The sequence below is a fragment of the Diadema setosum genome, chromosome 17 (genome assembly GCF_964275005.1).
Source record: "Diadema setosum chromosome 17, eeDiaSeto1, whole genome shotgun sequence".
NCBI classification, from domain to species: domain Eukaryota; kingdom Metazoa; phylum Echinodermata; class Echinoidea; order Diadematoida; family Diadematidae; genus Diadema; species Diadema setosum.
In genome coordinates, this window is record NC_092701.1 from 20189590 (window position 1) to 20206924 (window position 17335).

Consider the following 17335-nt stretch of genomic DNA (forward strand, 5'->3'; position numbering starts at 1 on the left):
CCCTCAGAAAATACACAAGACAGCAATATAAAACAAAATAAAACGAACCGATGTCAACTGACATCAAGATGATTGGGAAGGGAAAAAGAAAGAAAAGGAAAAAAAAAAGGAGAAAAAAGAGAAAAAAGGGGGGAAAGGGGGGAAAACTACAGCACGTGCCATTGTGGACGCAAGCAATCTAGATTCCATAATGTGAAATAAGTGATGAAATACAAGCTGGATTGAATATAATGCATAACATTTTTTTTTTTATACGTAATTATGTTGGTAATGCAGGAAAAAGAGAGAATAGACACATCGTTATACATTGTGTATTCAGAACACAGACAGGAACATAATTATAAGGAGGACTTATACAAAAAAAGAATGATGACTTGACTGAGATGATAAAGGGAAACTAACTCTTTTGGATGTTGTAAGATTTCAATAAAAATGATTTTAATTTATTCTTGAAGGAGTTCAGAGATTGAGCTGTTGTAATATTGTTGTGAAATGAATTCCAATACTTTGGCCCATCGTAGATGAATGTGTTTTGAGCCAACAAAGTTGTCAGAAATGGCAAATGGAAGTCATTTGATCGCCTTGTTGCATAATTGTGAACGGATTGATTTCTTTGAAACATTGTTTCAAATATATTTGGAAGATTATTTTTGTTATAATTATACATAAATTTTCATAAATTAAACAAATACAAATCATTAATTTTTAATATTTTATGCTAATAAAATAGTGGATCAGTATGGGACAAAAATGCAGTATGACATATGATACGGAGTGATTTCTTTTGCAATAAAAGTAATTTATCTAAACATGTTTTATATGTATTTCCCCACGCGATTTTGCAGATATGATCAATGATCATATCTGCAGATATGATCAATGTGTATTTTCCAAGAAGTTTATTATCTACAAAAATACCAAGAAATTTAAGATATGTCACACTTTCTAAATTACAATCGTCCAGAACTATTTCTGAATTCAAAGAATCAACAGTATTGCTGAAAAGCATGTATTGTGTTTTTTGAACATTCAATGATAACTTGATAGCTCTGACCCAATTGGTCACTTTTTTCAATTCTGTATTAAATTGTTGAACAAGAACATCGATATCGCTTTGGGCTAGAAAAACACTGGTGTCATCAGCAAAGTGTATAAAGGAAATTACCTCTGAAACAGAGGAAAAATCATTGATACGTATTATGAATAAGAGCGGCCCTAAAAGACTTCCCTGTGGAACGCCACACTTAACATCTCTTATAACTGAATTATCTTTAATTTAAAAAAAACTGTTTTCTGTTAGCTAAATAACTCTTGAAACACTCCAAGGCCTTTCCGCGTATTCCATGGTGCGATAACTTGTGGAGTAAAATGATGTGATTAATTGTATCGAAGGCCTTGGAGAAGTCCAATGATATACTAATTAAATGAGAATAGTTGTCAGTTGCATTAACAACTTTATCGATAAAATGAAGAACTGCGTGGACGGTACTATGTTTTTCTCGGAAACCAAACTAGAAATTTGTGAATAATTTGTGCACTTAAAAAAAATAATAATTCCGGTGTATATTATTGTTTCTAAAACTTTCGATAATGAAGATGATAAAGAGATTGGACGATAATTGCTGACATCCAGGTTATTACCTTTCTTGAATATTGTAATTACTTTAGCCAATTTCATTTTATCAGGAAACATACCATTAGAAATTGACAAGTTAAAAATGTGAGCCAAGGGATCTGCAACTGATGATATAACACATTTAAGGATACAACTATCTACATCATCATAACCGGAACTACGTTTTTTTTTTTTTTTTTAGAGAGGATACAATATCGATAATCTCATATCTATTTGTTGGAGTTAAAAAATAGAATTGGGGTTACACTGGCCTAAGAATTCAGTAAAATTCTGTTCTGCAGCCGGAATACCATAAGCAAGCGTTTCACCTATTTTTGAAAAATAAGAATTAAAAACATTTGCAATTTTCACGGGGTCATTAATTATTTCATCATCCCACTTTATTTGACCAATTTCTGCTTTTTTGTTCTGAATATTAATAGCCTGCTTTAAAATTCTCCAGGTATTCTTAATGTCAAACTTGAATCTCGACAGCTGCTGAGAATAATACCTTTTCTTTTCCAAACGTAAAATCCTAATTAAAGGGATCGTACAGTTTTGGTTGAGACCTAATTTCAGGTTTCTAACATTTTTTGGTGAGATAATGAGAAACCTCTTATGAAATATGAAAGAGCATGTGATTTTATGAGGAATTCTGCGTGTATTTGATGAAAATTCAGGTTTTAAAATGGCCGAGATATCCAAAAAAGAGCAATTCTGATAAAGTGTGGGACCCACACTTTATTGCGATTGCTTTGTTTTACTTTGTTTTTGGATGTTTCAGTCATTCCAAACCCGATTTTCATCAAATAAACTTTGAATTCCTCTTAAAATGGTATGCTCTGTACTATATCATAAGTGTTTTCTTGGCATCTCGCAAAAAGTTAAAAGCCCAATTCTCATCTCCACCAATACTGTACTATCCCTTTATTGTGTTTTTATTATGATGTATATCTGTTCTTTGATCGTTCAGTTTTTTTTCCATTTTGTATTTATAACACAATCGATTTTTTTTCTATTAATTGAACGAAGTATTGATTTTGAAATCTATGGTAACCTAGGTGTCTTTTTATAATCCATTTTACTTTTTTGCTTCGGAATACTATCATCCAAAAGAAAATTAAATAATTTCCATAAAATTATCAAAAGACAGATTAACATCATCACTTTCATATACTCGTGACCAAGCGGCATTATCAAGAGCAGCATCAAAACTAGCTAACTTTTCACATGAGACTCTACGTTTGAATACAGGAGATGAAGGTTTTGCATCATTAACTAAAGTTTTCAAAGTAAAATGAGTCATGATTGGGAAGTGGTCGGTCACATCTGAAAGAATTATAAAAGAATCGGGATGAGGTAAGATATTGCAAAATAAGTTGTCAATTAGAGTAGCCGAGTGATCCGTGACACGAGTCGGTTTGGGAATGAGTGGCAGAAAAGATGAAGACAAAAGTGTTTCAAGAAACTCCATTGGGATATGATCAGTTCCAGATTGCAGCAAATCAATATTATAGTCACCAAGTAGAAAGCAATCCTTATTTCGAAAAACTGAGTTTTTTAACAGGTCTGAAAGATAAGTCAAAAAACTAAAATATTTGAATTAGGAGGTCTGTATATTATACCCAATAACACATTCCTGCATCCTAGGATATAAATTTCTACGAAAAGAGATTCAACAGTGTTATCCATTCTACAAATGTCGTTGTGAACAATATATTTGTAAGTACTTGATATGTAAAATGCAACACCGCCTCCACTTCTGACATACATATTGAATCCGTCTATTACTGACATACATATTCAATCCGTCAATTGCAAATGAATCTTCCGTAGTGGAAGTCAACCAGGTTTCGCTAAGTCCAGTGACAGAGAGTGATTGGCTAGCATCGGATTCTAATAATAACTTTAACTCATCAACTCACTTTAGATTGCATAATGTTGGTGTATGATGTTAACCGATGATTTTAAAACAAACCTGATCAGAATTTGCCACGCAGTTTACCATGCTTCCTTAAATTGACCAATATAGCATTTTGTAGCTAATAAGCGCAAGGGGAGTCAACCGGCGAGTCAATTCAAAGAGAGTTGGTGAAATTAGTCAGTGTGTGTGAATGGAAGCCACAAAATGAAATGGATCGCACAGTAAGAAGCACAGCAAATCCTGGCCCAGACTGAGAAAGTTTTTTTAAGTTTTGAAATTGATTTTGCAATTTGAAACTGTGATCATTTGAAGTTGCAATCATGTTTGCATGGCCAAATTGACTATTGCAGTTGACTATTGTAGCAGGTGAGGCTACCTTCCACTTGCCCTGCACCTACAATTCTATGATATCTGTCGTATTGGTGGCGGGATACATTACACAACAAAGTACCTTCAGATAAAATGAAGAAATGGGGTGGATGGACTAAAAATACCAAATTCAAATCATTAAGATTATTCAAATTCAATTTACGTCAAGTTTTGTTAGTGTAGACATGATATCATGGCAAAGATGCCATAATTCTGAAATGATGGGAGATTACAAATGACCAGATAAATAACCAGATGGGACTCGTTGATATTATTTTCCAAATTGACTTATTGAAATTTTATTTTTCAAAGCTCATATTAAATCAAGTTGTGATGGTCGGGACATGATGGCAGGACAAACTGTGGATGCGAGCCACTGCCATGACGTGGTAAAACAGTGAGATTACACACACACACACACACACACGCACGAGGCAAATAGTATGACATCCTAGATACAACAGGTATTATAGGCCTATACATATATATATATATATATATATATATATATATATATATGAAGAGTTTGTTTGCAAAAACCGGTAAGTCCATTTTTGAAGATTTTGAAGTACGGCCTCTGTCATAAAGTACAAAATAATACCTTTTAAATGATATATTGGTCACTACATATAAAAGTATATTTTTGAAGTTATGGTCAAAAGAAGCAAAAGTTTTCTTATTATTCTCTTTATATTTCTTGACCTTTTATCGCAATTATCTCCATTTGGCAAATATGGACTTATCGGTTTTTGCAAACAAACTCTTCATATGTATATATATATGCTCTATTATACCTTTTGCATCTACCATTTTATTCTCGTGACTTTACCTCTTCAATCTACAATAAGATTGACTCAATACTGTGCTAATATTATTAGCTTCAGCATATCACAGCCATAGTGAATAAAGTCAAGAGACACATCGCCATTTTGTAGTGCTCTAATACAGGAAGTGGATTTGTGGTTGTGGGTACTGCTAGATTATGCACGTAATTATTTGGTGACAATCCTATTATTATTAATTTGGGAATAAATAGTTTAAATAGGTGAGAACAGCTGATTAGTTCCCCATGTGAATATCCCATGAATTCTCTTAAAATGTCCTTTCAGAAACAACTGTGATGCCCACAGAAACTGTTGGTAAGAACTGCTTTGATGTTGAGATCCTGTATTTGTTTGGTTTTTATAGTTGTATTATTTTATGCCATTTCCATCAACAACAAAGACTTGTAATGTGATGGCTATAGCTGCTTTAATAATTCGATAACTACATAAAGTAATGACTGATAAGTGCATGCAATATTTTTAAGGTTCGTTATGAATCTCTCATTTAACGTGTTTTATGAGAAATGTGAAACACGGTTTTTGAGTTTTTATCTTGATTGATTTAGTAATTCATTTCGTCATTATGAGTTTCTTTTTTCCTCGTAACAAATTAAACAATTGATTGAACAAATTCAACCACTGGACATTCATTTATCTTTTGTGTAGGCCTACTTTTCATAATCAAGCCTTGGAATTAAAAAGGGGAAAGTAATGATTCAGTCTATTTGTGTCACTAAATGTGACCTTGCATCACAAAACGAACAAAAAGTCGCCAGACATGGATTTTAAGTTGAGGGCAGATTCTGAAAGAGCTGACTCTAAGCTTTAAAATGATGTATAACTCAATTCATATGGACTGCCCTAACCTATCTATCAATACTGGAAAGAACGCACACACTCAGGGACAGTGTGAACTGAGGAAAGAGGCTCTGAAGTACAGGGTCTATTCAAGCACCTAATCTTTACCAAGCCGTGCGGGGTGTGTGATGAAAGGGACAAAACACTAGGATGTAAACCACTGGAGCAACAACAATGAAAAGATTATTAGATTAAGCTGAAATTGACTATGCTCTATTAACACATTCTGTCCCTGATTAATGGCAACTTTGAAAGTAGTAGTATTATCCTTTCAAAAGTTATTAGAGTTCAAAGTGAAGAGTATGCAAAGGATTTCAAGAAATGAAAAGGGGCCTCTGAGACATACCTGATCATTCTACTCTCCACCCAAAAAGGGTTGTAGAAAATCTGCTGAAAACACACTTTCCCATTCATGTTATGATCCCAAACTAAAGAATATAGAAGAAGGATAGGTCTTTCAGAAAATATGAAAAGCTCGATAATATTGACTCAGTTGACCCATTTTACCTTTTTTTTAGTCCTCACGTAAAATAAACGGGTGCAACTTTTTGTGCGTTTTGTGATGCACGGCCACAAATGGTTTTCTTGTGATCTTTGTATCATCACCACACTATTTCACAATTAACGAATACAATGCACACGACTTCAAGCGACAACATCAGTTACAGAACTATCAAAGGCTGCGTTTTAATAGAACCATGCATGAAGACATTCACCACGCCATGTATATCTAATGAATTCTATAAATTTCGCTTTCAGAAACCATTGTGACCATAGTGATGCCCACAGCAAGTGTTGGTAAGAACTGCTTTAATGTGGAAACTCTGTATCTGCTGTCTTGTTTTTAATAGTTGCACAAATTTATAATTGTTTATTATGTTCTCATCCACTATGAAATGTGCAATGTGATTACTACACTGGTAAATTCGATCACTGTGACGTTATGACTGATAAAGAATGCACAAAACTCCATGTGATAGCAGAATACATATTAAAGTGACCACAGAATGCACTTAAAGAATTATCAAAGGCTGCGTTGCGTTTATGAACTTTCCCATGTTTAAGACGCGTTTCATTTAAAACGCGTTTCAATACCCACTGTCAAAACGCGATCGCAAACGTCTTTCGGGTCGCGTTTCTAGAGTTGTTGCGTTTACGAACTATGTCGTGATGTTGCGAGGCGTATGTAATATCTTATTAATTTTTGGTATTCTCTTGTGCTCCCCTCTCTCTTTATTTATTGTTTAGCAGATAGTGACATCATGTGCTCACGGTGCATAGAAATGAGGTCAAATATGCCAGGATTCACTGGATTTAGCGGAGTCGGCCCACCTTGTGTGAACTTCCCATCGCGAGACTCCGTTAGCTGTCCTCAGTCTGGAAGTTGCAAGTTTATGAATATTACAAGTTATCTGTCCCACCCAATATGTAAGTTTTGATGTTTTAAGTGGGCTTTAATTCTTATTGTTGATTCTGCTGATGCAATTGATATGAACAGTCTATTTTAGTTTACATTTTTAACAGTTTAAATAGTCGACATGATTAAGAGATTTATATGAGCAATATGAAAAAAAAAAACCAGCCTTGATAAGATTAGATGTGACCACGTCTTGGATGCGGTTGCAATGGCACTGTATTACCGTTTTTTAACCTTTATGCACAGACTCTTACCTCCTTTTTTTCGTTGCAAGTGATTGAAAGAAAATGAGGAATTGAACCTTTTCTTTCTAATCAATGATGTCAGTAAGGTTGAGAACTAGTGGTTGCATCAGCTGCTTTTGAAATATTTTTGAGTACGGGATAAACCTGTGACGTGATGACATTATAACCATATCTCATTGGCACATGTAGCTGTGAATAGTATCATTATTGTGTTAAATTTAGGTGAAAGTGTCTAAACTTTCTTCTTTTTTTTTTTTCTTTTTTTTTTGGGGGGGGGGGTCGATTTCGTATGAAACTTGCAGCATGTTGCGTTTCACTCTTGTATTGTATTTAAAAAAATGTGTCTTTGGTAGAATTTGTCTCTCAATTAAGTCCTATTTTCCAGGTCGTGAAACTGAATGTATAGTGCTATGGAGGTATACCTCATCAGATAACAGCTGCAGTACGCGTGGAAGTGCTAATTAATTTGTGTCGTCTTTCCCCTCTCTTCTGTGATATGCTGGGTACGTTCACAGTTGGCAATGTAACAATTACTCAACTGGAGAGAGGGTGCAGCGATGAGGGCATGCCCCCTAACATATGCCTCACTACAGCAGACTTGCCTGGGGTGATGGAGGGAATCAGGGGTTCTCTGGAGGCCAGTGGACTGACCTTCCAGGGATTGGAGGGGCAGCTCTGCACCTGCAACACAGGCGACTTCTGCAATGAAGGACCACTTGGCGTTGTTGCAACAACGTCGGCAGCCACTACAGGTATCGTGTATTTTGTTTGATTGTACTACTGTTTTTATTCCCATCTGTATCATGTCATACAATGTACATGAAGTCTTCTCTTCGATCATCCTGCAGAAAGAATGCGCAGGTGTTTTGATGACCTAGTATCTGTGTAGTTACTCTTTTCCAAAGTGAGCATCAATGATTCCACAGCTGCTGCTGTATATTGCCGTAGTCCTCATAGAACCGTCGGCATTCGATTGCGTGCGTTTGCTCCTGCTACGGCCATTCCACAATTCGTCCACTTCCTGCTGTTTTTGGCCTGGCCTTCCCTTCAGCTGGTACCTCTCTTACTATCATCTGAATAGGGATGTTTTAAACGGCGTGTCCGATGTCCATACAAAGACAGCTTCCTGTTCCATAGCGGGGCAAGCAGGCCATCTTCTTCCGAAACTTCTACTATTTGGCGGATCCACAGACCCCCAGGAAATTACATATCGTGTGCAAAGAAAGAAAGAAAGAAAGAAAGAAAGAAAGAAAGAAAGAAAGAAAGAAAGAAAGAAGTGTGTGTATTTTTTTTTAAGTGGGGGAAATATTTTAACCAGCATTGCACATTCAGCTGTCTGTGCTTAGTGCATGTGTTCTAGGAATATGTCGGCGATTGAATATCTGAATATTTTTTTTCTTACTTTGTTTGTTCTTTGCATGCTCGCAAGCCATCAAACATTTAAGTGAGGGATCTAAAGCCTAGATTGATAGTGAAACGACCATGTACATATAGTGAACATAGGCGTCTTCGTCTTAATTATATGCATACACTCATACACACGCTCTCACATTCGCACACACACATAATTTATGTGTATGCAGTGATTCCGACTCCATGTCAAAAAAGTTAATCTGTATATACTTTATAGGCCCACCTACAAGATGATTTTAGTGGTTGCGACAGTCCAGTTTGATTTTTCTTTTTATATATCGATATATTTCTTTCTCATGTTTAGTTACCACAGAAATCTCTGATGGACGAACATTTAACCTGGAATCTGGAGACAGTGTCACTATCTTCTCCCCCAATTATCCCCAACCATACGACAGCAGCACTGACATTACCTGGATGGTATCTGTTCCAGAGGGTTGTGGAATGACTTTGCGCTTAGTCAGTTTTAGTACTGAGCGCACTTTTGACGAGCTGACAATTGCCGACAACCCTGACTTCTCAGGAGCAGCTGGTGAGTTCTCAGGGACACTTGACCCAACCAGCTATGACTATGACTTCAGCTCTGCCTGGATTAGGTTTCACTCCGACTTCTCAATAACCTCAGATGGATTTGAAGTCGTCATTTCAGCAAGATGTACAGATGGTAAGAACATACCTTAAATTGTATAGTATTGGCGAATGATTTTTGCTGCTATTTTTAAATGTTTGTTAATATCATTTGAGGCAATTTTAAGTGCGCATCATCAACCATCCTAACACTGAACCTGCCTCTAACATTGAGACTTCCAAGAGAAGATGTTGGTCTTCGGTTTTTTACTACACAGACGCCATGTTTCCTTACACGTGGAAGAAGATTGATCGCAGAAAATGTATTTTGATATTCGATCATACAAAAAAGTTTGAAAGGGTCGTTAGTCGTAATCAATTTCATGCGCATTTTTTCTCAGTGTTTGTAAATACCATTCTCTAATCTGCATACTGAGTGTGAAAAAACCCCACATACACAACATAAACTCTCGTGTTTTAAATGTTTATTTGTCTTTACAGATGTGCAGGCAGGGTTAAGAAATCGTAGCGAATTGATTAAAATGGATCTATGATACATTATTGACGAGGATGAAATACAGTAAACTGCTGTATCTTGACGTCATTTTTTTTTTGTATTTTTGTTTTGTTTTTGTTTTGTTTTTGCTTTTTTGTTGTTGGTTTTTTTTTTTTTTGTTTTTAGCACAGACATTATCATACAAACGTTCCCGGAGCTCTGAATATCAATCATCTATTTGGCAATACGATTTTTTTTTTGAAAGAAATTGACAAAAAATGTTTGTTGTATGGCGGGGAAAGAGGTACCCGACTCATCAAAATTTGAAGGAGAATTCTCATCATTCTTTAATAATCATACGTAGTACAAGATGCATAATTCTTATGGGTGTACGGTTGGTTCTATTTTGATTTTAATATAAAGAAACATTTATATGAGATATTTGTTTTGCAGATACTGTCACAAAATTATATTTTTGTTTTGTTTTTATTTACAATAGGAAATGAATTTCCAACAACCACAGATGCTGGAGAGGGTATGGCCCATTCACATGTTCATTTTTATGCCTCCGCCACGAAGTGGTGCCGGAGGCATTATGTTTTCGGGTTGTCCGTCCGTCCGTCCGTCCTTCCGTCCGTCCGTAATGAATTTTGTGGACAAGGTAACTATCAAAACCTGTTGAGGTATCCTAATGAAACTTGGCATGTGTGTGTATTAGGGGGTGAAGTTGTGCCTATCAACTTTTGGGTGCACATGCTCAAGGTCAAAGTTCAAAAGTTCAAGGTCAAAATACATAAAATTTCACTATTTCCACCATATCTATTGAATGCCTGAAGATATTTTCTTGAAACTTAATGTATACATGTATTACCCAATTAAGATTCTCTTGTGAAAGTTTGGGTCATGAGGTCAAAGGTAAAAGGTCAAAAGGTCAAGTAAAAATATTAAAACTTCTTTTTTTTTCTCCATACCTTGGAAAATTGTTCAAGGTATCTTCATGGAACATAGTATATACATATACTGACTGGAAGTGATTATCTAGAGAATGTAGGGTTCATGGGGTCAAAGGTCAGGGATCAAAGGTCAAGTGCAACACATCAAAATTTTACTATTTCCCTCCTATCATGCAATGCCAGCAAGGTTATTTTTTTTACACTTGGTGTATGCATACATGTGTAACCTAATATACATTCTCTGGAAAGTTTTTTTTTCTCTTCTTTTTTTGCCTCAAAGGTCAAAAGGTCAAAGATCAAGTGAGAGTGCTGAACTAACTTTTTCCTCCATATCTCGGAAGTGGCTCAAGTTATCTTGAAACATAGTACATATTATGCATGTTCTACCTGAAAGTGATTATCTTATGAATCTTAGGGTCAAGGGCCAGATGAAAATGGTAACAATTTACTATTCAATTCAGAAATTGCACTTTTTCTCCACACCTGTACCTTGAAAATTACTCAATGCCTAAATGTATGAATGGGTCAAAGTCGAGTTAAAGTCCTTAAATCCCTCGATACATGCTCTCCTATTCATCCAATTAAACCTAGGTCAAGGAAGGTGAACATTCAACACATTTGTGACAAACTTGTCATTTCAATATTTTTGCCAATTTTGTGAAAATGTAATCACACATTGTCCACATGTACTATCTAGACCTATTGGGAAAATCATGCATTATGGCGGAGGCATACCAGTCGCCAAAGCGACATTTCTGGATTTAAATATATATACAAAACATATTTCATTTGAATCCTTTGTTCATTATATTGATGATGTCTCTGTATCTTTATGAAAAGCCTCTTGCTCACTTTTTTTTTTGCATAATTGATTCTCAAAAATCATGGCGTTTTTTTTTTGGCAAACTTTCCATTTTTTTCTCTAAAATTGCCATTTTTATTTTGCAAATGACTTAATGGTGACAAAATAATAACTCCTCCTGACGGTATCTCCCAAGACCTCATGGGTTGAAATGATGGTTGATTTCTATAGTCCTTTGCTGTTTTACACCACGTTTACACGAGAGTTGCCTGTAGAAAGTAAATTTGGATTAACATTTTTTAAGAATGAACCTACATTTACCCCAAGTTTTTAATCAGTTCTTCTTCTTTTTTTTTAAGGCTGGAAGGGCTACCGTGTGAAAAAAAATCCCAAAACAAACAAACAAACAAACAAACAAGAATGAAAAACAATGGTAACCATGCGTGCAAAGATGATATATATGGACTGATCAACTTTTGAAAATCATCAAAATCATTAATTATGTATACCAATCATTCGGATTACCGAGAGGTGACAATACAACAATGGTGTAGTTAATACTACTTTAAAGATCATGATTGTAAAATTGTAGAATCCCTCCGCAAATATAAACAATCGTGTATGACAACAAAAAGGCTTCAAATGACACAGACATTGTTATTTGAACTAATAAAGTACTTACCCAACATTTTTCTTCCATATTTCTGTGTGTTATAGTATTTTTGTATTTCTGTTTGTTTTGCAAGTACATAAAGGTTATTTTATTGTGATTTCCTACTCACTTACTACTACCTGCAACAGAGCAAGTGGCTGCTTTTATATGTTTTTTTTTTCTTCATTCACCAAGACTTTGAAAAATGCATATCTTTTTTGAATGGATTTTGTAAACCAAAAATATAAAGTAAAATTGTGAGGTTTGCCTTTTCCTTTTTTTTTTTGTTGAAAACTGTGCTTGGTTTTTTCTCCATCTGCAGATGTTAGCATCTTCAATATGTGATGCTCTTTGGGAGTTTGTAATCTTGTGTGATTAACTTTGTATGATTATTGCTTATAGATTATGTATTATGTTGTGTATTTACCCCCCCCCCCCCCCTCCATGAGCAGTGTACACTATTTTTTCTGAGGAAGAAAATATATATATATATATTTTTGAAAAGGTAGGATTTTGATGGCAGCTCAAATGGTGCAAGCAATGCAGAGATGCACTTTCTTTTTATGTCGTACATATTTCTGTAAATTTCACTTTTAGAAACACCTGTGCCCGAAGTGATGCCCACAGAGAGTATTGGTAAGAACAGCTCTTTATTGTAAGTTTCTGTAATAGATATTAAGTTTGACGCTATGGATCTATCACTCACCTTATTATTCATGTGTCGAAAGTAGAGATTGTAGCTTGACATTTTTTTTTTATTTGTTCATATTCTCTACAGTTGTATGTTCATATTATCTATTCATAATAAAATTTAATGTCTTGGTATTTGCTAAATAAGATTTACGAAAGGCATATCATAAAATCCGATATGTCGTTGTGTAGTTATAAATTAAAAAAAATCAAAATTTAGAAGTCATATTGGACTTGTGATGCATTGTGGGGGAAACTCCCTTTCTTGATGCTACATACTCCCCCTTTCTACACACTCGCTCTAGGATGAACAAAATATCAACGATAATTCATTTTCTACGATTTGATATCAAATGTTCGTACTATGCCCAAATTCCTGAACTTGAGTCCATCATAAGAAGTCCATGATTTGGCTTGTTTGCCGATTTAATTGTCACTGGAAAGGTTTGTCTATTTCTGCCATGACCACTTGCCTTATGTTGAAACCTAATACAGGGCATGCACAGATATCTGTGAATAGAACTTAAATGGAGATTTCATCCTGAATGGCTTTATACTGTTTTGTATGAAAACAGAAAATTCACGGAAGAAAATTCAGGAAAAAAGTTGGAGACACACAGACAAGTAATGAACTATTAAAGTTGGCAACTCAAATACACATACACTATATTTCTGAGAATAGTCCACAAGGTGTGTTCGAACTCTGCCTTCTTTGAATGTTAAGTTCTTTTCCATTACTTCTGTTAATTATCATAGGTATCGATGTATAAATGACATGTAATTCAATGCCCCCTCCCTTTCTCTCTTTCTTCGTCAATAGTTAATACGACAGAAAGTGGCATCACATGCTCACACTGCAGAGAAATAAGGCCAAATATGCCAGGATTCCCTGGATTTAGCGGAGTCGGCCCACCTTGTGTGGATTTCCCATCGCCAAACTCCGTTAGCTGTCCTCTGTCTGGGAGCTGCAAGTTTATGAACATCACAACTTCTATGCACCACCCACTGTGTAAGTTTGTTTATTTTCTGTGGGATTTCTCAATATTCATCTTATGACGCTCGACACCTGTAATATTGATAGAATCATCAATTCGCTTGTTTACGTAACAGAGGGAAACAAAGATAAATAAGATATCATTAGCTGAGATCACAAGAGATAACTTAATTGCCTCATTTTATTTCCTATTGGCCTTTATGCACAGTTTTCACTCTTTAAAAAGTGGATTTTTAAAAACATTTTCAATACAATATAACATCATCAATAATATTTTCAACATCGCGAACGAAAGAAAATACAGTGCAAACATAATGTACAAATCAATTATCCACGATGATGATAAACGATGCCATATAATATTCAGGGAATGTTTATGAGGTGAAAAAATGCATCAGACCACATATCGTAAGCGTGTGCTTGAAATGATAGTGGCCTGGTGAAGTGGTAGTGGGTTAGGGTTAAAAAAGAATCGAAAAAGAGTGGGAGTGTTAAGTCTGATATTGTGCAAGGTACATCGTGCTAAGTGCGGAAGTGCATGGACCTCAAAATAATGGACAACTGCGAATAAAAAGGAACCAGAAATAAGTTCATTAAGACCATAATGCCAATGACATACTTGAAACAAGTTCCGATGTCAGATACCGTATCAATTCAAGTGGTATAACTACACAATAAATATTTTTTTTGATGGTTGCTTTGAAAGAATAAAGTGTTGTTCGTGATTTAAGTGTGACAGGTAATGAGTTCCCTACATCAGAACCATGGTGTCTAATTGATTTATGAGCAAACAGAGATGTAGGATTATTGAGATGAAAGTCGGATGAGTGGCGTGTGGGGTAAGAATGGATATCAGTAGTGTATGCAAAGAATGATTCAAATGAAGATGGAAGTAGGTGTGTGACATGCTTAAACATAAAAATGACTGTTTGGAATGTATGGATATCCTCAACTTTGAGTGCTTTCTTGTCTTTGAAGATGGGAGTGGTATGATCAGAATAGTTGGATTGGGAGCATATTCTAATCGCTTTTTTTGTGTAATAAAATGAGTGCTTCGATCTTGCTCTCAGTCAATCAGATGCAAGAATTTCTGTAGCTTATAACAGTCTGTCCGTACGAAAAAAAAAAATCTGACCAAACGCTTCATGAAATACCCCCTCCTCCCCAATGTCACTGGAGCTACCTGTTAGATTGCAGCGGTACTATGGGTATGTCAACTGTAAGTTGTTCTTACTCCATCTCCTTTTTGATATGTTCGGTACGTTCACAGTTGGCAATGTGACCGTTACTCAAATGGAGAAGGGGTGCGGCGAGGAGGGCATGCCCCCCAACATGTGTCTCACTTCATCTGACTTGGCTGGGGTGCTGGATGAAATTAGGGGCCCATTAAGCTCTCTGGAGGCTATTGGACTGACCTTCCAGGAAATTGATGGTTGGCTCTGCACCTGCGACACCGGCGACCTGTGCAATGAAAGACCACTGGACGTGGCTGCAACAACACCAGCAACTAACACAGGTACTGTGCATATTAAAGGCCTACACAAATGAACTCGTGTGGTTCGTGCATCGTCCATCACACTTTGAGTGTCATCTCTCATGCACTATTGGTCATCCCTTTGACTAAGTTGACCTATTTGTTTCTTTTCTAGCTGAAACCCATCAATGGTTCCATTGCAACCAGACATGGCAGGAGTCGTTCTTTAGGGTTATAGGGAATATGTGTTCTATTCACACGGTGTAGATATCGACCTCCCGATAAAGTTGGGCACAAGGTTGGGGCTGAAAACGCCAAAAAGACAATTCTTGGCCAGAACCACAAGTGTAGGCTTACAACTCCAACGTGTTCATGAATTATGACAGTGACATGCAGCACAACTAACTGGGCTAAATCATCAGAGAGGCCAGCTGAAAAGATCTGGCGTAACCCATCAGTGGTCAAAATAATCGAATATCCAAGTTTCACCGAAACTTTTTGGGAAATACTCTTTAGACAGCTACAGATCGAGGTGTCTCTGAGGCAATGAAATAATTATGTGCACCCATTATCTGGAATCTTCGAAGTCCTCGTGTAGCACTAGTGTAGAGAAAAGACTGACAGCGTACGTTAGTGTGGCGATCACAAGTTGACCGTTATACAATGTACGTTGTGTATGTTTTTATTTCCTCAGTAACAGGAGAGATCGAAGTGCGCAATCTCCAAGCTGTTCCCCTCTCAGCATCATCTGTAAGTGTCTCATGGGAACCCCCCGTTGAGGGCGCAAACCTCGTCACGGCGTACGCCATCCTCATCTGGGATGTGGCCACGGGACAACTGATTAGCCACAGTGTCGAATTGCCGGGCGCACATAGCCTTCTAGTCAATAATCTCATGGCTGACACGGAGTATGTGATCGATGTAACGCCCCTTGGGAGGGAGATAGTGTCAAGGACCGCCAGTACCACCGTGGTGCCTCCAACAGGTGAGTCGAGAGATTGATGAGGCCAAAGCAGGCAGTCACTTACAAGCACTTAACGCATGCTGCTTGTGATTACAGTTTGCTATTCCAAAGTTTTATTATCACGCTGGTTCATTTTTAATCCCAAGGGATCATAATCTGATGATCAGATAATGCTTTTTACTCTGAAGCTTACTGTAATTCTAGTATATACTAAACAAGGTTTGTTATTCCGAAAATTCGTTAATCCGAAAGCAAAACAAGGCTCTTTAATTCAAGGTTTGTTAATCAAAATATTATGATAAAAGGTTGGTTAATATGAAGGCTTGTTAATTGAAAAAAAAAAAAAAAACAACACACACATGAGGTTCTTAATTCTGAAGGTTTGTTTGTACGCACATTATTTCGTTTTCAGATTACCGAAACTCTGAAATTGCGAAACGTTTTATGCCTCCGCCACGAAGTGTCACTGGAGGCATTATGTTTTCGGGTTGTCAGTCCTTCGGTCCTTCTATATCCGTAATCAATTTTGTAGACAGCGTAACTTAAGAATATTTCGAGGTATCTAGATGAAACTTGACATGTGTATATTTGAGTGAGTGAAGTTGTGCCTATCTAATTTTTGGATGCATATGCTGAAGTTCAAAGATCAAAAAGTCAAGGTCAAATACTCAAAAATTTTCTGTTTCTCCCGTATCAATGCAGTGTCCGAATGTATTTTCTTGAAACTTAGTAAATATAATTATGTAGGCCCTACAACAAAATCAAAAATTTTCCAGAGAGAGATTTGGGTCATGAGGTCAAAGGTCAAAGTCAATGGTGAAGAAACAATGTTAACATTTCACTTTCCCCCTATATTTCTGAAGTGGCATTATTGTCATGCTCCATGAGAGCCGGAAAGGTACTGCCCCCCCATCTTTTTTTTTTTTTTTTTGGGGGGGGGGGGAGGGGCAAAACGAGTCCCCCCCCCCCCCACCCAAAGTGCCCCCTGTAACAAATAATTACTCAATTATTTAATGACCAAAATTAACAATACAGACACTTTTCTTGTCTAAAAGTTGTCAATTTCATATCTGAAAAT

At 36.3% G+C, this 17335-nt stretch overlaps 1 protein-coding gene across 1 annotated transcript in view; it reads left to right on the forward strand.

Annotated features, from left to right (window-relative positions):
• The window catches only part of LOC140240510 (CUB and sushi domain-containing protein 1-like), an 82953-nt gene that overhangs the window by 52091 nt on the left and 13527 nt on the right, over nt 1–17335 (forward strand). Inside the window, exons 18-27 of the mRNA XM_072320277.1 lie at nt 5018–5047; nt 6350–6388; nt 6842–7018; nt 7768–8004; nt 8970–9329; nt 10228–10263; nt 12733–12771; nt 13646–13834; nt 15090–15335; nt 15988–16278. Of these exons, the coding sequence (XP_072176378.1) occupies nt 5018–5047; nt 6350–6388; nt 6842–7018; nt 7768–8004; nt 8970–9329; nt 10228–10263; nt 12733–12771; nt 13646–13834; nt 15090–15335; nt 15988–16278 (1644 nt within the window). The remainder of the gene's footprint in view (nt 1–5017; nt 5048–6349; nt 6389–6841; nt 7019–7767; nt 8005–8969; nt 9330–10227; nt 10264–12732; nt 12772–13645; nt 13835–15089; nt 15336–15987; nt 16279–17335) is intronic.